The sequence below is a fragment of the Triturus cristatus genome, chromosome 3_2, assembly GCF_964204655.1.
Source record: "Triturus cristatus chromosome 3_2, aTriCri1.1, whole genome shotgun sequence".
Taxonomy (NCBI): Eukaryota; Metazoa; Chordata; class Amphibia; order Caudata; family Salamandridae; genus Triturus; species Triturus cristatus.
In genome coordinates, this window is record NC_140584.1 from 416185419 (window position 1) to 416208939 (window position 23521).

General features: G+C 50.3%; 1 protein-coding gene across 10 annotated transcripts in view; it reads right to left on the reverse strand.

Annotated features, from left to right (window-relative positions):
* The window catches only part of ZMYM4 (zinc finger MYM-type containing 4), a 1418124-nt gene that overhangs the window by 51063 nt on the left and 1343540 nt on the right, over positions 1-23521 (reverse strand). For all 10 annotated transcript variants that reach the window (XM_085648002.1, XM_085647995.1, XM_085647996.1 and 7 more), the window contains one exon: positions 14640-14769. In XM_085648002.1, the coding sequence (XP_085504128.1) occupies positions 14640-14769 (130 nt within the window). The remainder of the gene's footprint in view (positions 1-14639; positions 14770-23521) is intronic.

Below are 23521 nucleotides of genomic sequence, written 5' to 3' on the forward strand. Positions count from 1 at the left end.
CGAGTGACAGATAATAGTGCTAAAATACAATTTTTAAAGTGACTCTCAATATTTAAAAGTTTCTGGCCTAGCTCCCGGCTTCCGCCTCAGGAGACACGAAATGGTTGTGGGATGTGGGATTTGAGGTGTTTATGGTGGCACCGAGGTATTGTTTTATGTGGGACGGTTGCAGATGGGACTTTGCATGGTTTACTGTGAAGCCCAGTTCGTGAAGCAGTTGGATAGTGGCGTGAGTGTGTTGTACACACTGGTTGTATGAGCTGGCTTTTATGAGCCAGTCGTCTAGGTATGGGAAGACGTGGATGTGTTGTCTTCGCAAGTGTGCTGCCACTACCGCTAGGCACTTGGTAAACACCTGTGGTGCTGTTGTGACTTCGAATGGGAGCACTTTGAATTGATAGTGTTGACCGTCCACTACAAATCTGAGAAATTTCCTGTGAGCCTTGTGAACAGGAATGTGGAAATAGGCGTCCTTGAGGTCTAGGGTGGCAAGGAAGTCGTTTTGGGAGAGCAGGGGAAGTACCTGCTGGAGTATGACCATGTGGAAATGGTCTGAGTGTATATAGTGATTTAGGGGTCTGAGGTCCAGGATGGGCCTTAGAGTGTCGTCCCTTTTTGGTATGAGAAAATATAAGGAGTAAACTCCCATATTTTGTTGGTGGGCAGGAACTAGTTCTATCGCACTCTTTTGTAGGAGGGAGATTACCTCCTGCTTTAGAAGTGACAAATGTTCCTGTGACATTGGGTGTTGTTTGGGTGGAATGTTTGGGGGGGAGGGGGGTGTAGATGTTAGTTCGAGGCAGTAGCCTCACCAAATTATTTGTGTTACCCATTTGTCTGAGGTGATAGTAGTCCAGACAGGAAGGAAATTGTGGAGTCTGCCCCCGACTGGAGTGGGATGGTCTGGGGGGAGTGGAGGGAAGTCAGTGGGCAGGGGTGGAGGAAGAGCGGGAGGTGTTAGTTTTGCCTCTGCCTTTATTGTTGTTACCCCTGTAGCCACCTCTCTGGTAACCCCTAGTGAAGGTGGATTGGGTAGGGGCTTTATAGGAAGTGGAGGCGCTGTCGGAGGAGTAGCCTCTGGAGGTGCTTCGAAAGGAAGAGCGGCGAAAGGAGCGCCTGGGAGGGTGCGACTGTAGGGCTCCCATAGACTTTGCCGTATCGGTGTCCTTTTTCATTTTTTCCAGGGCAACGTCAACGTTTGGGCCAAACAGATGTTCCTGGTCAAAGGGGTGGTTGAGGATGGAAGCCAGCACCTCGGGTTTGAAATCCGAAATTCGTAGCCAGGCATGCCTACGGAGGACGACGCTGGTGTTAATTGCCCTAGAGGCGGTGTCAGCTACATCGAGGGCGCAGCGAATGGAGGTGTTGGTAATGGTTTTATCCTCCTGGATTAGTTTGTTGGCTCTATTCTTGTATTTGTCAGGGAGGTGTTGCATTATGGCTTCTAGTTCGTCATAATGTGCCCTGTCATATCTTGCCAAAAGCGCTTGGGTGTTTGCAATGCGCCATATGTAGACCTGCTGTGCAGCTGCTAACAAGAGGAAGACACCAATTGCTTTGGCCCCAGCCCTACCGGCCTGTCGACCCTCGAACCTGCTCCTGCTAAATCCGGGCATCTCCTGTGGCCCGCAACCTCACAAACCCCGGAGAACCTGGCTACCTTGTGACTCTGAGCATCTGGGACTCCCACGAGCAGTGGTACTGCTCAAAGCAAGTAACTGACCCCTGGCATCAGCCAGGAACCGCGAACCCTGCACACTCTGCACCCGGCAAGCCTGTGCTGGAGTGGACAAAGACCACGAGGACATCCCCCCGGCGACTGTGACCCCGAATCCGGCACCCAAGAACCCACCTCAATGCTCCTGACGCCTGCAGCCTCAGAACCAGGGACCCCCCCCAACCGTGATCAACAGAGGGTAAGATTTCCCGACACCAATAGGCACCCGGCGCCCTGCGGCCCCCTGTTCCCAACTCCTGGGTACCTTCCTATCCTCCAACTACCCAACTTACCTCTCGAAGAGGTGGTCGCACCTGAAGAATCTTCGTCCCCTAGCTTGCAGCCTTTGTTCGTTCTTGAGCTTTCATTGCAATCAATTGAGCTCCCAGACGGCTCAAAAGCACCCTGCATCCAGCCGCCCGAGTGGCCCTGGCAGCGTAACTTCTACTTCTACCTACTTCCCCATTTGCCCTGAGCAAGTGACCAGGAGCCCAGCTCCCACAGCCGCATGGCCTGCTAGTCAGCATTCAACAAACAAGGCCCCCCTGTCTTCCATAGGATAACATTGGGTCTAACTCACTCTGCACACAGCTGCCCCTGTGCCACTGAGGATTTAACAACTGTACTTACCTGACCCTGGGAGACCCCTGAGTCTGTGCCCAGAACCTTAACTCTGTCAGTCGAGTACTTACCCAAAAGCCGATAACCCAATTTCCTTCCATAGGGTAACATTGACTTGTTTCTTCCAAGTGTGGAGTTTCTAAACTTTAAAATATTCACCTAAAATCAACCGAGTAACGAAAATGGAAATACTCACCTACTATTAGGAGAGATCCCAGTGCTGGATCTTGGTGCCCAGCACTGACACTGAAGAGTACTTACAACTGTACTTACCACTAACTCAATTTTCTCCCATAGGAAACCAGTGACTGTTTTTCTGTGAAATTTCTTCTAAGTGTCGATTTTTACAAACTACAAATCGTACCAACTGTGTAAACGTAATTACTTACCTGTTTTAGATAGATGCCCCAGTGCTGAGCCTAGGAGCCCAGCACTGGATTACAAAAGTAACGAGAACATATTTTACCCGTAACTTGAATTTTCTCCCATAGGAAACCATTGTCTGCTTTTCTAAGAAATTTGTTCCAAGTGTCGATTTTGCAAACTTATAAATATTCTTTAAAAATCAACTGTATAACTTAAACGCAGTTTCTCAACTGCTTACAGGTGGTACACTAGAGCCGTATCCAGGATCCAGCACTGACCTAGAAAAAGTAGTCATAACCCCACTTACCTGCTAAGTGAATTTCCTTCCATTGGATAACATTGGTAATTTGAACAGAAAAAGTTTCTAAGTGTCAACTTTTAAAATAGCAAAATATTGTTTACAAATCACAACTAACTTAACTGAATTTAAGAACTGTCCCAGGACTGAATCTAGGATTCAGTCCTGGAATTAGATAAGTAATCCTGAAAGTAATCAAGTGCACGTAACTTAAAATTCCCATTGAGCTCAATGTATTATTGTGTTTGAAATTGTGTTGCCTATTGCAAAAACCTGTAACTATTACCTACAAAAATCAACTGCATGTTGCAAAAGTATTTAACTAAAGCATCTCATTCTGAGAAAGTATATTTTGATACCTATTGTTGGTTCTAAAATAAAACAACCATATCTTTTTTATATAAACCATTGGCCTAGAGTTCAGTTCTTGAGTGTGTGAGACCATTTTCTGACTGAGTGTGAGCAACAAATGCTTTACACTGTCCTCCGATACTGCCTTACTGCTCAACCAAGCTACCACTTTAGAGAGTAAGGTTATATCTAACTTTAACCTCTGGGGACTGTGGACTCTGTACACACTGTACCTATTTTGGAACAGTATATACAGAGCAACTTTCTCACAACGTCATCCACTCAGTCGAGCTCCGCGCTGCTGCCGCATCCAGCGACGACGCAGGGAGCACTGTAGGGCTGTGCGAAGACTAATCAGGAGGACTAGACGTCACAGTGGGATGCCCCTCCGGGCCATGTCCTGGCGTCGCAGCAGCTCCGGAACCGGAGTCAAGCTACTCGGTCAGCGCCGAGGGCGAACCCGCCAGTGAGCCCCCGGCCTGAGTCTCCACCCCCACTGTGGGGCCCAAAGGCGTGCCAGGGAGAGGGGGTGACCCCAAGATGCCCGGCAGAGCCCTGGAATAGGCCTTAATCTGGTTCCGAGTCGCCCCAACACCAGGAAACGGTGGGTAGGTGCTGAGGGCTTGTGTCAGGTGAAGACCATGAGCAGCGGGCCCCGACGTCACGCTTGTGCGAGGTCGTCGACCTCCGTGATTTATTCCGATGCTTACTCGAGGCAGGCGAGCGACGTCAACGTGATGGACTCTGGGACCTGTCCCGAACAGGAACCTCTGCGTGGGAGGAAGAACTGCGCTGTTGGGAACCCTCCGCCGGAGACCCGCGCCGTGAGGATTCTGACCGGGACAACCGGGTGGACATCAATTTTATGAGCCGTTTCCCGCAGGGAATTCTGCTTCAGTTGCCAGCAGGAGTCACAATCGGCGGAGTCGTGGTGGTCGCCCAAGCACCACATGCAGATCTCGTGTGGATCCGTCGCAGACATCAGATGCAAACAGGACGCACACGACTTGAAGCCCGCAGGCATCGCACACTGTTCCAGGCGCGAAAGACGTTGTGAAGGCCTGAAAACAGAACAGGCCAGAGGAACTGCTTCTCCCAGATCTGTGTTGGCAAAGAGGAAAAGAAGAGAAACTGACGTCAGCGCCCCAGGGGTAACTTATATGGCTCCATTGACGTCACTTCCGTGGACGACGACAGGCAACGCAAGGCCTTAAGATTTTCGTAAACTGCTATATAATCCTCCTCTGTGAGAATAAGGAAAAGTATTCCACCCTCTGGAACCCGGAAAGTGTGACCAAGTGCACCTTACCAACGCATTCTTCAGATCACTCCTGTAGCATGCATAAGGTAACTTGATGGGGGAAGTATGGAGATTGAATTGTAGCTTTTTCTTTCTTCGCCACATGCAAACACTCTTCCGCTTAGGTGGCGCATGTTCCTGCACTAAAATGTCTATGCATCCAGAAGGGATATACAGATGGCTGTACTACTAGAAGTGGTCAGGAATCATGCCATCAGGCTCAGTGACTGGAGATCATGGTGGTGTATATCTCCACTGCATATCGAGAGGAGTCTGGAATGGTTCTTCAACTGGACGGGTGAGCGTGCTGACAGTCTCATTAGGTAGCTGTACCAAAACCGACAAGGTCATATTGGAGCAATCCAAATTAGGGAACAGAAATATTTCTCAGTACCCTGTGAATAAGGAGAAATGGCAAAAAGGCATAACAGAAGACATTTGACACGTCATCAAAAAGGCATTGCCCTTGGGTCCTGGGTGACTAAACCTGTTGGCGTAATACTGATACTTCCTATTCTCTACAGTGGTAAACAGGTTCATTGTTGACCGGCTCAACTTTCAAGAGATGTACTCCACTTGGTTTGGAGGGAGTTTCCACATGTGGCAAACAGAGGGAGCAGCTGCAAGCATCTGCCTGATCAATATTGCATCCTGGAAGATGTTTCACTTTGATGTTGATAGTCTAGTTCAACAGCATCTGTGCATCTTATTGTAAGTGGGACCTCAGTCTTACTTGTTTTGTGAAGCAATACACTGATGTTGCATTGTCTGTCCTGATGAACACCACCTGTTTTGTAACCTCAGAGAGAAATAATTAAGTCCTAACCTGATAGCTCACAGCTCCAGGATGTTTTCTGGAGGGTTACCACCCTAAATAATTATTTCTTCAGGAACTTGCCCAACCTCTGGAGGACCAGTAGTACTGGTGCCACTGGCCTGATTTTTGTTTTTTACCAGAAAGAATTTTGGATAAAGGCAATAAATGCACTTTATGTGCAGGTTATTTGAACAAACCGTTCTTCAGTCACAGAGGCTTTGAAGAGAGCATGGTTCTCATTATGACATGCTAGTAGTTACTGTACCTACCTTGAGCCTAAAAATATATATTTTTTAAAACCACCAGAAAACCCACAGTTGAGTGAAGCAGAAACTAAGGCTGGAAAAAGCCCACGGAAGCTGAAGGTATTGATAATACAACAAAAGGAATATGCTACTTACCAGTATGCATCTGTTCTTGGCATGTAGAGCTGCAGAGTCACACACTTAGGATAGTAGATCGCCATCTGGTGTTGGGCTTGGATGCTGGCAGGTTGTTGTCGTCTTCGGAAGAAGTCTTTGGTCACGCGATAGGTGACTCCTCCCTTGGACGACAGTGCGCATGGGCATCAACTCCATCGTCAGATTGTTTTTTGCCATATGGGAAATTATGGAGTTTGTAGAAAAGAGAGATGTCCATGTGTGTTGTCTAAGTAAGACAATGCTGGAACAGATACAGGTCCGGGGGAGGTGGGTGGGCGTGTGCGACTCTGCAGCTCTACATGCCAAGAACAGATGCATACTAGTAAGTAGCATATTCCGTTCGAGGCATATGAGCTGCAGATCACACACTTAGGATAGACTACATAGCAGTATCTCCCCTAGCGGTGGTCACCTGTATCGGTCGCGTCAGTTTGAAATAGAGTTTTAAGGACAGCCTGACCCACAGAAGCTTGTTGCTTTGCTTGCCCGTCAACACAATAGTGTTTAGTGAAGGTGTGTGTTGTAGACCATGTGGCTGCCTTACAAATATCTTCTAGGGGAATGTTTCCTAAGAATGCCATGGAAGCCCCTATTTTGCGTGTGGAATGTGCTCTGGGGGAACCGTTAGTGTGCGTTTAGCCTTGTGGTAGCATATTTGGATACATTTAACTATCCACCTAGCTATCCCAGATTTGGAAATGGGGTTGCCTTTATGTGGTGGTGAGAAAGCAACAAACAATTGTTTTGTTTTGCGGAATGATTTGGTTCTGTCAATGTAGTACAGAAGGGCTCTTTTGACGTCTAAGGTATGAAGAGCTCTTTCAGCTACTGAGTCGGGATTTGGGAAGAACACTGGTAGCTCTACTGATTGGTTAAGATGGAACGGAGATTTTTTTGAAGGAATTTCGGGTTTGTTCTAAGAACCACTTTGTTACGGTGTAATTGTAAGAATGGCTCTTGTATGGTTAAAGCCTGGATTTCACTCACCCTTCTGAGGGATGTGATAGCGATAAGGAAAGCCACTTTCCATGAGAGGAACTGTAATTCGCATTTATGAAGAGGTTCAAATGGGGGTCCCATGAGCCTTGTAAGAACAATGTTTAGATTCAACACTGGAGAGGGTGGTAATCTGGGAGGAATAATTCTTTTTAGTCCTTCCATGAAGGTTTTGATCGCAGGCACTCTAAAGAGTGACAAGTGTTGTCTATTTTGTAAGTAGGCTGCTAATGCCGCTAGGTGGAGACGTATGGATGAGTATGCCAAATTACATCTTTGCAAGTGTAGTAAGTAGCAAATGATGTCCTGGATGGATGCAATCAGTGGGTTTATATGATTGTTAGTGCAGTAAATGGCAAATCTTTCCCATTTTGCAGCGTAGCAGGCTCTAGTGGTAGGTCGTCTGGCCTCTCTTATAATATTCATGCAGTCTGGTGGTAGGTTGAGATAACCAAACTCTAGGACTTCAGGAGCCAGATTGCCAGGTTCAGTTGACCTGGATCTGGGTGTCTGATTTCTCCATGGTTCTGGGTTAATAAGGATGGGGAGAGATGAATTTTTTGGTGGGGCACCAGCGAGAGTTCCAGTAGTGTTGGGAACCAAGGTTGGCGTGCCCATGTGGGAGCTACTAAGATCAGTTTGAGAGACTGTTGCCTGAGCTTGCATACCACAAATGGAATGAGTGGGAGAGGCGGAAAAGCGTACGCAAATCTGCCTGACCAGTTCATCCATATTGCATTGCCCTTTGACTTCAGGTGGGGAAACCTTGCAGCGATGGTTGGGCATTTTGCGTTTTTGTTTGTGGCGAACAGATCTATGTTGGGTTGGCCCCATTGTTGGAAAAAGGGTATTAGAACTTGGGGATGTAGTTCCCATTCGTGGATTTGTTGAGTCTGTCAACTTAAGAGATCGGCAATCTGATTGTGAACCCCTGGAAGTTGTTCTGCAAGTAGGTATATTTTCTGGGGAATGGCCCATCTCCAAATGTTCTGTGCGAGCTGGGACAGCTGGAGAGAATGTGTGCCTCCTTGTTTCTGTATGTAATACATGGCTGTCATGTTGTCTGTGGTGTGGCCGAGGAGGTGGGCTCCCCATCCTGTGACTGATGCGTCCGTTGTCAGCACTATCCGTGGAAGAGGCTCTAGAACGGCCGCCCTTTGGAGAGGTTTGTTATGTTCCACCATTTGAGAGAGCGATGTGTGAGGCTGTCCACCAACACCAGATCCGTAAGTTGTCCGTGAGCCTGGTTCCACTGACGTGCTAGACATTCTTGCAAAGGACGCATTTGAAGTCTTGCATAAGGCACAATAAAGATGCATGACGCCATCATGCCTATGAGTTGCATGAACACTCTTGCTGGAAGAGAGTGTTGGATTTGGAATTTTGCGATAAGAGCTTGCATATTGGCTATCCTGGCTGGATTGGGATATGATCGGGCTATGGAGGTGTTTATTGTGGCTCCCAGGTACTGATGTATGTGAGCAGGTTGGAGGTGAGATTTAGGATAGTTTATTGTGAATCCCAAGTTGTGTAAAATTTGGATAGTTTGGTGAGTGTGTAGGACACACTTGTTGAATGACTTGGCTTTTATTAGCCAGTCGTCTAGATCTGTAAAGACATGAATTTGTTGCCGTCTGAGATGTGCTGCTACTACTGCTAGACATTTTGTGAATACTCTGGGTGCGGTTGTTACCCCGAATGGGAGGACTGCAAACTAGTAATGTTGTCCTTCCACCACAAACCTTAAATACTTCCTGTGGGCAGGATGTATGGGAATGTGGAAGTAGGCGTCCATAAGATCTAGTGTGGTAAGGAAATCGCCTTGTTGCAGTAGTGGGAGCACTTGCTGAAGAGGTATCATATGGAAATGATCTGAGTTGATATACAGATTTAGGGGTCTGAGGTTGAGTATTGGTCTTAGAGTCCCGTCCTTTTTGGGGATTAGGAAGTAGAGTGAATATACCCCTGTACCCTGTTGTTGTAAGGGAACTGGTTCTATTGCGTGCCTTTGAAGCAATGAGAGAACCTCTTGTTTGAGGAGTGTAAGATGATCATGTGACATGGAACGCTGTTTGGGTGGTAAAAGCAGGGGGGGGGGGGCAGGGAGGAGGGGAATGAGTTCCAGGCAGTAACCTTACTGGATAATTTGTCTTACCCACCTGTCTGTTGTGATGGAGTTCCAGACAGGTAGGAACTGTGTTAGTCTTCCCCCGACCGGAGTGGAATGGTCTGGGGGAGTGGAGGAAAGTCACTGTTTTGTGGCAGGGGAGGTGCGAGTGTTATTATTACCTCGACCTCGCCCCTTGTTGTTGTTTCCTCTGTATCCGCCTCTAAAATATTCTCTACTGGGGGATGTGTGTGTGGCGGTATTGAATGTAGAGGAGGTGTCCGTTCCAATATTTTTGGAGGCTCCTCTATAGAAGGAGCGCCAAAAGGACCCACGTGGTTGGGGAGATTGTAATGCTCCCATGGACTTAGCCGTCTGTGTCCTTTTTCATTTTTCCAGGGCAGCGTCTACTGCTGGCCCAAAGAGCTGTTCCTGATTGAATGGCTGACTAAGTATGGTAGTTTGTACCTCTGGCTTAAAGCCTGAGATGCGTAGCCATGCATGTCGTCGAAAGAGCACACTTGTGTTAATTGCTCTAGAGGCGGTGTCTGCGGTGTCAAGTGCACATTTAATTGCTGCATTTGAAATGAGCTTTCCCTCCTGAATGAGGTCATTTGCCTGGGTTTTGTATTGGTCTGGCAGATGTTGTAAGAGAGTCTCTAATTGATCGTAGCGGGCCCTGTCGTAGCGTGCTAGTAGGGCTTGGGTGTTGGCAATTAGTTTGGATTCTTGTCTGGGGGTGGTGTATCAACTGTGGTTTGGGAGTTGGCGCGTTTCCGAGCATTGGAAACGACCAAAGAATCCAAAGGGAGTTGGCCCTTGATGTAGTTAGGGTCTTCAGGAGCAGGCCTATATTTCTTTTCGATTCGTGGGTTGAGAACCCTGGCACGAACGGGGTCTTTAAAGACTTCGGAGGCGTGTTTTATGACTCCTTTAATCATTGGCAGGATTTGTACAGACTTTTGAGACTGTTCGAAAGTGTCTAATAAGAAGTCTTCCTCTGGTGCGTCTGAATGCATTGTGACGCCGTGGTAAATTGCTGCTCTATTTAATAATTGTCCAAACCCCAGGTGATCGTCAGGAGGCGATGGTTTTGAGGGATATGGCTGAGGGTCAGTCATATCTGATAAGGGGAATGCCCCATCATCCAACGGTGTGGTGTCTGGATCCGTGAACGGATCATTAGGATCACCCCCACCCCCTAGGTCATCATAATCATCCTGTGGTGGTGTATGAGATGGAGAGGGTATATCTAATGGTGGTGTAGGCAGAGGGGGTGGGATAGGAGGCAGTATAGGAGAGGAAGGAGGGATAGGGGAAGTAGAAGAGTCCTTCCTATTTACAGTAACTGGGGCAGGTGGTGTGTCCAGCTTCCGTTTTTTACATGGCACCGCGGTGACATGTCCAGTCTTGGGGTTGATATAGATCTGTTTCTGCCTTGGGTCTGGATGAAAAAGTTCTTGTTCTTCAGGAACAGTCTTTGGTACCGATTTTTTCGGTTCCGATCGAGGTTTTGGTTGATCGGTAGCGTTTTTGGCTTTAGGAGGCGTATGAGAGTCCTTAGCCGGTGGTTTCGGTGCCGACGTGGTTTTCGGTGCCGAAGGTGTATCTGTGGGCTTGGGAACCTTCGGTGCCGGTGTGTCTATTGGCCTTGGTGTTTTCGGTGCCGAGGGCTTCGGAGCCGATTTCGGTGCCGAGTGGTCTTTTGTCTTCGGTGCCGATGGTGCCGGTTGGACAATTACATGCGGTTTGCTCGGTCCCGAGCTACCGGAAGGCTTATGTTTCTTCGGAGCTGTGCCCGGAGGCGGGGCTTCTGAAGGATGTTTTCGGTCTCGACTGAGGCCAGCAGGCGAAGTCTTGACCAATTCTTTTGGTTTTGGTGGGGTTGGGGCAGGGGCAGTGGTACTCACACGTTGCCCAGGAGTGATGGGGTCGTCTGAGGAGTCTGCTTCGGAAATTATTTGCAGATCTTCAGAATCTTCTTCCGGGACATCTGGGCCTTCATCAAAAATGTCCTCTGGTTCCGGAGCTGGTCTCTGTGCCATGAGGAGGCGTCGAGCCCTTCGATCCCGAATGGTCTTTTTGGATCGAAAGGATGCGCAGGCCGGACAGCTGGACTCGTCGTGTTCCAGTGATAGGCACAGGTTGCAGACTTTGTGGTGGTCACTGTGCGGAAATTTTGCTCCACACTGGGGGCATTTTTTTAACGGCGTCCTTTCCATGAGCCATAGGCCTCACTGCGTGGATAGGCCCAGCGGCCCGCGCCGACGTCCGGAATCGAGCCGATGTAATCGATATCGAGGATGAAGGTGTTTCGATGTTTTGTTGTGAAGTTTTTCGCTTCGAAAAGCTTGGAATTGATATTACCAAGCGGAGTGGAAAAGTTGCATCCAAACCCAATGGCGGAAAAAAAACAATCGGACGATGGAGTTGATGCCCATGCGCACTGTCGTCCAAGGGAGGAGTCACCTATTGCGTGACCAAAGACTTCTTCTGAAGACAACAACAACCTGCAAGCATCCGAGCCCAACACCAGATGGCGATCTACTATCCTAAGTGTGTGATCTGCAGCTCATATGCTTCGAACATAGTTTTCTAGAAGCAAAGAGCAGAGCCCTTCTGTAGGAAAGTGGGTTTCTGTTGCAGTAACCCCCCCACTTTTTGCCCGACTACTGATGCACTTTTTCTTGGTGTGCCCTGGGTCCCTGCCAATCAGGTTCCCAGGGCCTGTGTTCTTTCCCCAAAACAAACCCAATTGGCATCTCTGGCCACATGTAAGCCCCTGATAAATGGTACCACAGGTACCCAGGGCGCTGTGACCAAAGAAGGCCTCTAAGGGCTGCAGCACTTGTTGTGCCACCCTTAGAGGTCCTGTACCGGACACTCACACACTGCCTTTGCAGGCTGCGTGTCTTGGTGCAGAACAAAGTGAAGAGTTGACATGGCACACATCCGTGTGTGCCATGCCCACAAACAACTGCCCTGGCATACATCAGTCACCCCTCTAGCTGGGTGCCCTATGCAAGTGGTGAGGGTACAGGTGCATGAGCCCTGTACCCCTACAGTGCCCAAGTCCATTCCTGGGCACTGTAAGTGCAGTGCTGCTATTAAAGAGTATATGGTGCTGGGAGTTTGTCATTACGAACTCCACAGCACCATAATGGCTACACTGAAGACTGGGAAGTTTGGAATCAAACCGGTCAGCACATTAAACCCACACTGATGCCAGTGTGGGATTTAATGTAAAATGCACAACAGAGGGCATTTTAGAGATGCCCCCTGAAATTCGACAAACTACTAGTGACCTGACTGAGTGGCTGCTTAGGCTGCCACCACCAGACATGTTTCTGGACCCCTGAGTCGAGAGCCTTCTGCTCTCGGGGGCCTGAAACAATGCACTTCCTGGGACGAGGTGCCAAGGCTCCTCCCCCAGGTTGGGCAGGGTTCACGAAGGAGAAGCTTCAAAGGCATGCCGCCTTTGTGAGCCTCTCCAGACCATTTGCTGCTTTCAGCAACTGGACCCCACTGGTTCTACCCCCTCACTTTGGGCGGGAGAACCGGCAGGAAAAACAAGTGAGGAAGAGAGGTGTGCCCACCTCTGCCAACTCCACCCCTCAGGTGGGGGAGGCGAGGTGAAGCACAACCTCGAGTCCCCGCCATCTTGAGGATGGGGGGACCCAGCCAACCAGGGACAGGCTCCTGCCCCCCTCCCACAGGAGAGTGGCAGAATAGGGGGTGTCCCCACCCCAGGGAAGGGACCCATTGGTCCCTACCCTTTACCTACCTGTAACACCCCTAAATTTAGTATTTAGGGGGCACCCCGAAGCTGGCTTCCTCAGATTAGAAACCACAAGAAAAGAAGATGAGAAGAAGGACCGAAGAGCCGTGCAAAGCTAACAAGAGGACGACGCCCACTGACTTGGCCCCAGCCCTACAGGCCTGTCTCCCCTCGAACCTGCTCCTGCGAAATCCCGGCGTGTTTTGCAGCAAGCAACCTCACAAACCCCGGAGGACCTGCCTGCCTTCACTTCAAGGACTCTATCTACCGAGAACACCGGACGTGCTTAAACTGCAGCTTCTGGTGCCAGCCAGAGACCGCGAATCCAGCTCACTCTGCACCTGCTGACCCCGGACCGAGCTCGAGTCAACCAACACCACGAGGAGGTCCCACCGGCGATTCTGACCCGAGATCCGGCGACCCCCGGCCTGACTCAAGCCTCCCGACGACGCTTGCAGCTACAATCCAGGGGACCCCCCTACCGCGACCAGAGCGGGTAAGAAAATCCGACGTCCCAAAGCACCCGACGCCCCACGGCCTTGTGGGCCCAAACCAATGGTGCCTAACCAACCCAGGACATCCCAACTTACCCCTCGAAGTGGTTGTCTCACTCAGAAGATCCTCGTCCCAGAGCCTGCAGTGTGGAGGTTCTCCATAGGAAACTGGGCACCCGACCTCAAAACAGCACCCTGCACCCGGCCGCCCTAGTGCCGCTGACGGTGCACCTTTGGTCCCCAACTTGCCCTGAGCTAAACCCTAGGAGTTTTGCTCCCACAGCCGCGTGGCCTGCTAGCCAGCAGCCACCAACCGAAAGCCCCCTACCTTCCGTAGGATAACATTGGGCCTCAACACTTTGCACCAGGCCACCCTAGTGCCGCTGAGGGTGCAATCTCAGTGCATCACTGACCCTGGGGAACCCCTGAGTCTAACCCCAGAACCTTAACTCCCACAGTTGTTAACTTACCTGCAAACCGATAACCTGTTTTTCTTCCATAGAATAACATTTACAATTTTCTTTCGACAAAAGGAGTGTGGAGTTTTGAAAACTTGAATTATTCCTTAAAAATTGAAACAATAACCAAAAAGCATTTTCTCAACTGTTTTCAGGAAATGTCCCAGTGCTGAATCTAGGCATCCAGCACCAAGTTAGAAAAAGTAACGTAAAAGTAACTTACCTGCAATTTGTTGCATACTACTGCTCCCCTGTAAATCAAACAAAGTACAATTTCTATTGCATTTTTAACTGTTCTATATCCATGACTAATTACTGAAGAGTATTCAATGCTTACCTGTACCAGACTTGCTTGGTTCTAAAAATAAACAACAATATATTTTTTATACAAAAACAATTGGCCTAGAGTTCAGTTCTTAAGTGTGTGAATTCAATTGCTGACCGCGTGTGTACATCAAATGCTTAACACTGTCCTCTGATACTACCTTACTGCTCGACCAAGCTACCACTTTGGAGAGTAAGGTTCTATCCAACTTTAACCTCTGCCTACCTTTGGGGACCCTTGGACTCTATACCCACTGTACCTCACTTTGGTGCAGTATATATAGAGCCAGTTTCTTACACCTTCCCAAGGATTCCCTCACACACGTGAGGTAGAAATTAGATATAGACTCTAGGGGAAGCAGAACGCTCAGCATTTCCACTTGCATTGGTTGAAGTGAAAGTTGCTTCATATGAGGTGGATGTGGTACTAAACACTGTTGTTGAATTACCACCATTTGAAATAGTTTGATTAAAGCATGCAAATCTTTGAAGGATCAAATTTCAAGAAGCTAGTTTTATAATGACATTCTAGCAGCTGCAGTAAACACTAATGAAACCCAACTATTTTAAAATCTGTGAAAAACACCTACCACTTTGAAAGGTAAAACTCGTAGAGTCGGACAGGGCATCTTAGAGGGTTGTCTGTGTTCTCTGCCATTTCCATTGCAGATTGGCTCTCATCTTCCACAGCTCGTTTCCTTTTGCCTACCGCCAATTTCTCTAAAAATGAGAAGAAAAGCTTAATAATGCTGTAAACAAGGATTTGAATAATAACTTGCCTGAAATCTGGTGAACTGAGCATCACAGGTGGTTCACTTAACACAATTAAACTTAGTAATGAATAAACATATGCAAAGCCAAGAGGTCTAGTCTGTTTACCAATTGGGAGACTGTTGCTCCCAGTTGTGCTAGAAAGAAATACCCATTATGAAGCAACATTTAGGCCTACAACAATGCAGTAAGGTGGGTTTATGGTCAAATTGCTGAAAAAACTGCTTTAGTAGAGTTGCGTTCCCTCAGAACAGTGTTGTGAAAAGGAGATAGAAGATTAAGTTTGTGTAATAATTGTTTTTTTTTTTAAACTTTATTTTTGTGCAGGCATGACAAAAAATTACATATGTGGCGCGTCCCAACCCTCATGTCAAACTTACATCTTGTTATGAGAACATAGTCGTTATGCACACACCCCTGCGGCCGGGCCGCGACACCGGGATATTTCCAATAGAGTGCAAATGTGTCTAATGTTGCGCCTTTCACATGTGACCCCACGATCCTGCTTTTTGTAATATTTTTCTCCCACAACACCCCCCCCCCCCCAGAACTAATAGCACGTCCCCCTCCAGGGTGGACCGACAGCACCCAAGTCCATCCAACTATGTTTCACCAGTCCACCGGTGTCATACTTGTATAATGCATTAGCACTTGTCCCCCCTCGAACCACCTAGTATAGCATCTCGCATGTGCTGCCTCTCCCAATGAATCACTGTCACTGTCGTGTACTGGCCCTCATCGTTATCAGGTGGTCACTCCCGCCCGTCCCCTCCATCTACCCCTCTATGTGTGTCCTCCTATGTGTCCCACCTCTAAGCCATGGTACTGCCTCCATTTGCTCCATATCTTTCGGAATTTTTTGGGACAGCCTCTTGCTTTGTACGTCACTCGTTCTGCTGCCATATAGAGGTCCAGACCTCTCCTCCATTCCTCTAGCTCCGGCCTCTCCGCCACCCCCCAATATTTCGCAATGTCCCGTTTCGCCACCACCAGCGCCAACACCAGGAAAATTATATGTGGGCGCGGCAGGTCTACTTCGGTCACCATTCCCAGCAACGCCAGTTTCGGGTCTAGGGTTAGCTCTATTCCTAAGACCACCCCCAATTCTGTGAAGATGTGAGACCAGTATGTTTGAATTTCCTCACAGGACCATAGAGTGTGGTAGAAATCTCCCTGTTCCGTATTGCATCGAAGACACGTGGCGTCTGCTATCCTACCCATCTTGTGGAGGCGCTTCCGGTCGAAGTATGTCCTGTGTAGTATATTCAATTGGATCAGCCTCAGCCGCGATTTAATGGCGACTTCTCGGGGGTGCATCAATATCAGCTCCCAGTCTAAGTCCTCTAGCTGCCCTACGTCCGTCTCCCATGTATCTCTGAGTTTCGCCAGATTTCCCAACATGTTGTTGGTGAGGGTTTTATATGTAAGCGAGACTGCCTGGTGTACCATCTGCTCCTGTAGGAGTCTCCCTTCCAAAGGTGAGTATTCCGGTATGCCCTGTAGTGATATCTGCTGTGCCTTCCAGGCGTGTACTAGCTGCAGGTGCTTGTATCGTTGTGTGTGGTGTAATCCGAACTCTGCCTGCAGCATCGCGAACGTCTTCAGCTCACCTTTACTAATCACGTCCCCAATGGTGGAGATCCCTATGTCATCCCACCTTTTGAAGCCTCTCAGTTTATGTAATTCCTTCAACCATTTACAATGCCACAGTGGAGTCTGACGCGTTGGCTTCCCTTCCCATCCCGTGGATCTAGTAGCTCGGGACCATGCTCTAATCGTAAGCAGAGTCGCTGGCAAGAGCGTTCTCTCCGCCTTTCCCCCATACAAATAGTGAAGTATGTTGTGCGTGGATAATTTATACCTTTCTAAAGCATAGGTTGGGTGGTCTGCTGGTGCGTGCAGCCAGTCATTAATGGGGGTCAGGTGTTCCGCCCAATAGTAAGCCTCCAGGTTCGGCAATGAAATCCCTCCGCTGTATTGATGTCGCTGGAGAGTCTGGAGCGCAATGCGTGGTTGTTTGCCCAGCCATATGAATGACCGCAGGTCAGCGTGTATTCTAGTGATAGTATTAGTCGGGAGCGGATAGTACTCATTTTGAAGTGCGTAGAGAAATTTGGGTAGGGTAATCATCTTATACATCGCCGCCCTCCCCAGTAGGGTGAGTGGCAATTGTCTCCATCTCGTCATATCCTCCACTGCCTCCTTCAGTATTCGTTCCACATTTCTCTGGAATGAGAGCCTTTTATCCAAGGTGATATATACCCCAAGGTACTGGAACCCCTCAGCGGTGGTGAGTAGACGTTCCGGTAGCGTTACTCCCCGTACTGCTCCCCGTGGCGTATACAAGACTGATTTATGCCAGTTGATGGTGTGGCCTGCCATTCCCCCAAAGTCTTCCAACTCTCTGAACAACTGCCCTACGGATATCTCGGGGTTCGTGATATACAACAGTACATCGTCTGCATATAACGAAATCTTTTCCTGAGTATCTCCCGAGTCGGTACTCCTGAAGCCATGGATCTCTGGGTTCTGCCGAATTTTGGCCGCCAGTATTTCTATGGTGAGAGTGAAAAGGAGGGGTGACAGCGGGCATCCTTGTCTGGTACCCCGCTCCACCCGGAATTCGCGTGATAGGCACCCATTCACTCATACCCTCGCCTTCGGCGCCGCGTATAGCAGCCCTATCCATTTCTGAAAATGGGGGCCAAAGCCGAACCGACGCAACACTGCCATGAGAAAGGGCCAATGTACCGCATCGAACGCTTTTTCCGCGTCCAAGGACAGGAACCAATGCGGTTCCGTTCTACCTTGTATTTCTTGGAGCCAGTTGTGGGTCCGTCGGAGGTTGAGTTTTGTCGCCCTATCCGGCAAGAATCCGGATTGGTCTGTGTGTATAAGGTCTGGGACCACCGTCCGTAGGCGCGCCGCTAGAATTGTTGCCAGCACCTTGACTTCCATATTTAGGAGGGAGATGGGGCGGTACGAGGCACAATCCTCCCTCGGCTTTCCCTGTTTGTATATCGGCACTATGGTTGCCAGTGCTAGGTCTCGTGGGAGTCTCCCTAGTCCGTATGCTTCTACATATAGCGCCAACAGGTGGGGCGTCAATAGGTCTGCCGTCTTTTTAAAGAATTCCGCCGGGAACCCGTTGGGCCCCGGTGTCTTCCCCGTTTTTAATTTATTGATGGCTGCGGAGATCTCCTCCAGTGTGATTCTCGCCTCCAAAGGGGCGCTGAGTTCCTCGTCCAACACTGGAATATCCAGATTTCCCATATAAAGTAAGGCCTCTTCCTCTGACCCGAGGTCCCGGCCCCTGTAGAAGTTCTCGTAGTGCCGCGCGAAGGCTGCTGCTATGCCCCCGTCGGTAGTTTCCAGGCCTCCCCCGTCTTCCCTGATTCTCTCCACCCACCTCGCGGCTTGTTCTTTCCTGCTAAGCCAGGCCAGGAGCTTGCCTGACTTGTCGCCTACGTCATACAGGCGGTGTAACGTGGCTAGGGCTTGCGTCTTTGCCTCGTTGGAGACCAGCTCCCTATACTCTTTCTGTTTGTCTTGCAGTTGCCGCAGTATTCCTTCCCCGCGGTTTACCAGGTAGTGTCTTTCTAGGGTCAGGATTTCGCGGTCTAAGGCTGCTGCCTCCCTGTGCTGTTTGCTGCGCTCATCCCGTAGTCTCCCTCTGAGTCTATCGCGCACCACCGGTTTCATGGCTTCCCAGAAGACCATGTTAGATGCCACTGAGCCCTTGTTCTCCGCTACATACACTTTTATGTCTGCCCTCAGACCCCGCACTATTTCAGGGGATTGAATGTCCCAGGCCGCCAATCGCCATTCCGTCTCATGCCTTTCGGTGTTCTTCCCTAAGAGCGCATAGAGGGGGGCGTGATCTGAAATTCCCCTTGCCTTGTACGAGATCTCATCTCCTTCCGACAGATACTGTCTTGCCACAAAAATATAGTCCAGCCTGGAGAAGGTTTTGTGGGCCCCTGAGTAAAAGGAGAATGTCTCTTGCGTCGGGTGTCGCCACCGCCATGCGTCAGTGAGTCCCATGTCCGCCACGTATTTCGCAAGGGCTGTTTGTGTCCCCCCCTCGGTGTGGTGCCCCCGAGCGGTCCAATTCTTCCGACATGACGTCATTGAAGTCCCCCCCCACTATTTGCATCGTGTCCGCCGTTTCCAGTAAAATGGACGCTACCTCCCTGAGAGTGCGCGGTTGGAGTTTCGGCGGGGCATTTACTGAGATGATTGTCATGCGTTGTCTGTTCCACACTCCCTGTACTCCCACATATGTACCCTGTGTGTCGCTCCACGTGCGCGCTACGGTGAAGGGGTGTGTTTTGTTAACTAGGATTGCGGCTCCCCTGGCGCCTGACGTGTAGCCCGCATGATTCAAGACTTTGTATCTCCCCCTCGCTATGAATGTACAGTTCCCCGCCCTAAGGTGGGTTTCTTGCAGGAGGATGAGGTCCGGGGCGATCCTCTTTATGTAGGAATTCACTAAACCCCTCTTTATTTTGGAGCCCAGACCATTTACATTCCAGGTCATAATGGATATCCCCTTGCGTAGACCGTCTGCGTTTGTTAGTGTACCTGCCATACTGTGTAGGTCTGCTGTAGGTCACTAGGCGACCCTAGCGGCTGCGTGTGACAGTGTGGACTCCCATTCCTCCGATTGTGCCTCTCTGTGCTATCCCTTGTCTAACCCCCTCCCCTGCGTCCCCAACTTGTTAAAACTCCCCTGCGCCCTCTCCCTCCCCCCACCCCACCTCTCTCCCCTTCCAGACTCGTCCCCATCACGGTCCAAGCTGTTAGTAGAAGTCGGTCTGTCGCCCCCCCCCCTCCCTCCCTCTACAGAACTGTTATTGCTAACAAATAAACCGTACCTGAAAATACAAAAAGAGTTAACGAAAGGGAACAATAAAGGAAAAAAGAAACAACAACTAAAAGGGTGCTGGCCACTTGCGTGTCATGACCGTGTCCCGGCCGACAATCTAACCCTCCACGTCTTCCAGAGTCACGAATGTGAGTCTTGCGTTGTCGGTACTGTGCTGCAGTGTTTGTCTGATACGTCCTGTTCCAGCTGCCGGATCTCTGATTCCAGTGGGTGTAAGGAGCGCTGCTCAGTGTCCGACACCTCGCCCTCCCCCTCCGAATCCCTGAGGTGTCCTTCTTCTTCCGAGCTTATCGGGTCCCGCGACCCTTCCTGAAGTCTGTGCGCCGTCCTCGACGTCCCGGGTGATTCCGATCTCCCCCTCCTTGCTCCTGCCGATGCTCGCGAATGGTATGGGGTGCCTGTATATCTCTAGTAAAGTCTCCTGGATCTCCTCCTCTGCTGTTTTGGCGTGTCCCACCTCGCCTTGTCCTGCGCCGCCCGCACCAGCTCCTCTCTCCCTGCCGTTTCCCGACTATTTAAGATCGGTCTCTCCTCCAGCCAGTGCCATGCATCCTCCGGATGGCTGAAGAAGTGTGCCTTGTCCATGTAGATGACTGAGTTTTGAGGGGAAGAGCAGCATATACGTAATGTTCAGTGATCGCAATTTAACTTTCACCGAGTCAAAGGAGCGCCGCTGCTTCTGGACCTCCTGACTATAGTCCGGAAAGATCATTACGTTGGTGTTCTCGACTCGGATTTCGCCCATTTTCCTCGCTTCCCACAGTATTAAGTCTCTGTCAGCGAAGTTGAGGAATCGTGCGATCACTGGCCGAGATCTCGCGCCCTCCGGAGGCTTCGCCAGGAGCGCCCTGTGCGCTCTCTCGACCACGAAGCAAGAAGTAAAACGGGCTCCAGGGAAGGTGTCCGTGAGCCACTTGTGCAGGAAGGCTGCCATATTGTTCCCCTCGATTCCTTCTCTAAATCCTACGAATCGGAGGTTGTTCCGTCTCACCCTATTTTCGGCGTCATCCACCTTCCAGAGCAACTGTCTGTGCGACGCCTGGAGCTCCGCCATTTCTCTTCGAAGGGTGGTTATCGAGTCCTCAGCCTCTCCAATGCGTGTTTCAGTCTCGGACACCCTGGCAGAAAGGTTCTTAAAATCTTGGCGCAGGAGTGTGACCTCAGCACCCACTTCCCCAATTTTGCCCTCTAACGCGGATCGGGATTCCTGTATGTCCGATCTCGACGCCTGGATTGCCGCCAGTAACCTGTCCGTGTCAGAGGCCCCCTCTGCCGCCGTGCCCGTGTAGTCTTTGGATGACCTCGGCGCTGCGAAGAGATCCAGAGTGCCTTGTTTGGGGGGCTTGGGTGGGGGGTCCCTCTTCCCCATCCTGCCTGTTTCCGTGGTGAACCCAACTGCGAGCGACCCGGGCCGGGTGGCTGTAGCGGTCTCCTCGGTGTGTGTCCCACCGGGATCCACAGTGTCTCGGCCCTGCCCGTCGTGTGTTCACTTTCCAGCACCAACCCTGCACGAGGCAGCCCCCCCGTTATCGCCTCATTCTGATCGGCCAAGGTGGTGTACTGGGTTGGTGCTCCACTTCCTCCCCGCCTATCTGGCAGCGGGTATGCCGGTCGCGTGTCTCCAGGTGCCCCTCCGCTCTGCCTGTCCCACCACTTCTCAGTGCTGCACAGTGCGGTACGCGGCGGCGCCCCACCGAGGTAGCTGTAGTGGGCCCACCCTATGCTGAGGCACGTCCAGCAAGAGTCCAACTGGCCCCCTGTCTCCCCCGCTGCTGGTTGTAGTCTCCTTCTTCCGTGGGGCAGTCGGGGGGGTGGCGCCTCTCCCAGGTCCGTGTGGCTGTCAGTGTGTAGCGGTCGCCAGTGTTACCTGCGCGCCCACCCCCGTGGGGCGGCGGCGAGGACGTGAGGAGCGGGGGGGGGGGGGGGGGGGGGAGGGGGAAGGGTCCCCACCACAGGATCCCCTCTTGTCAAGTTAGATGCCCCCACTAACAGCTGTTGTGTGTTTGGGCTGTCAGGGGCGCCCTCTCCCGCTCCGCTCACTCACCGAGTGCGTCTGCAGTCGCAGCCGCCATCTTGGTAAAGGTGGACTCACGGCGTCCGCCGCTCCCCCGCTCTGGCCGTATCCAGCATACCACTCCCGTACCTTCGCTGTGACTGTTATGGGCAGGGAGGTCCCGTTTCCCGCCGTAGAGACCGTAGGGCTTGTCTCTGGCCGTCAGTCTTGAGGAGTGGCCGCCATGTTGGGTAGGTGCGCCTCCCGTCTCAGCGACACCCGCCGCACCCGGTCCACTCAGCGCGTGGCCCGGCGTCCCTCTCTGGCCCAGTCGAGGCAGCCTAACATCACGTCACCCTGGGCTCCGGTCCCTCCGCCGTCCGCTCTCGTGCCGCTGTCCTTCACCCGGGCGCCTTCGCTACGTACCGGCTCTTCGCCCAGCGGGCGGACCTGTAGGCACTCGGGCTGGTACAGTACTCCGGGCGCGGCTGGCGCCAGTGTCTGATGGCTCCTCGTCGCTAGCAGGGAGGCTCCTGTTCCTGTCGGGCTGCGGCACTCTGCCCCGGGCCGTTCACCGCGCCGCCATCTTGTCCGGCCGTTACCCCTTCACCACGGGCGCCGTTTCCAGGTCGGCCAAAACTCCCTCTGTAGGGTTCGGGTTTTGTCTCGCTCGCCCCTCTCCTGGCATCCACCGACAGCTAGTGTGTGATTTTAGGCCGGTGGAGACCTGTAATGTGTCGGATATATAGACGTCGGCCGGGAGCTCCCGGGAGACACGTCTAGCCCTGCATGCTGCTGGCCACGCCCCCAAGTTTGTGTAATAATTGTTGAGCTTAAATGGCATACATAGAAGAAAATGCATTTCAAATACTTTTAACAAATGGGAAAAGATGTCTAGGTGCTCATGTCTATTTTGTGAATCAAAACAAGTAGTATATTCAACATTTTATTATGACAGCAAAGGAAAACAAATTAATACACAAAGCGATAAGTGACCAGCACCATCTCTTTATGAAAGAAAGCATTTCCTAAGGAAAAAAAAAACATAGGCCACCAATTTGTTATTTTGCCAGTAAAACACTGCACAACCTGGCTCACCTAAACATCTAAACCTTATGGAAATAGAATTGGCACACTATAAACCATCCACAAAATGCTATGGCCTTGCTGGACATCCAATACAAGCAATGGAAAACGATGAAAAACACAAATGCCTACGGCTGAAAGAAGTTAAGCAAGAAGCCCACTTTCACGGGGTAGCCTATCCTAAAAAAGGCTAAACATGACTTCTGAGCTAAGCCACTGACAGTAGTAACCAATAATGCTGCAATAAACTAGTCTTTCCTTTTCAGCAGGTTTGAGCAATCAGGGCTTACACATGCAGGTGCCGTGGGGTTCAAACCTTACAGTGTAACACGCAAGATAACAGTCGGCCAGCTTTCACGTTTTAAACAAAGTATACTATATTAAAGAGTACCCCAAGTTTAATTTGCAGCAGTTAAGCTAGTGTTCTCTTATGAGAGAAGCTTAGAGTCTTCCTGGTTCAGTTCAGAAGAGGATGGTTCTGCTCTTTAAGACTAAAAGTTTAAGTGATAGGATGCAGATATCCTCGCTGTGGTAGCCAAGAGTCCTCAGAATAAAAAGTGCAGCAATTAAAAATAGTGTGCCGCCTCTATCCTTTAAAAATGTCTATTCAAAATCCAACACTCAAACAACAAGTTTGCACTCACTGATGTTACGCGTCCCACTGGAAACTTAGGAGACAGTTGGCAAGCTAGAGGGTTAATTCTCACTGTTATTCCAAAAAAGGTGACACTTTG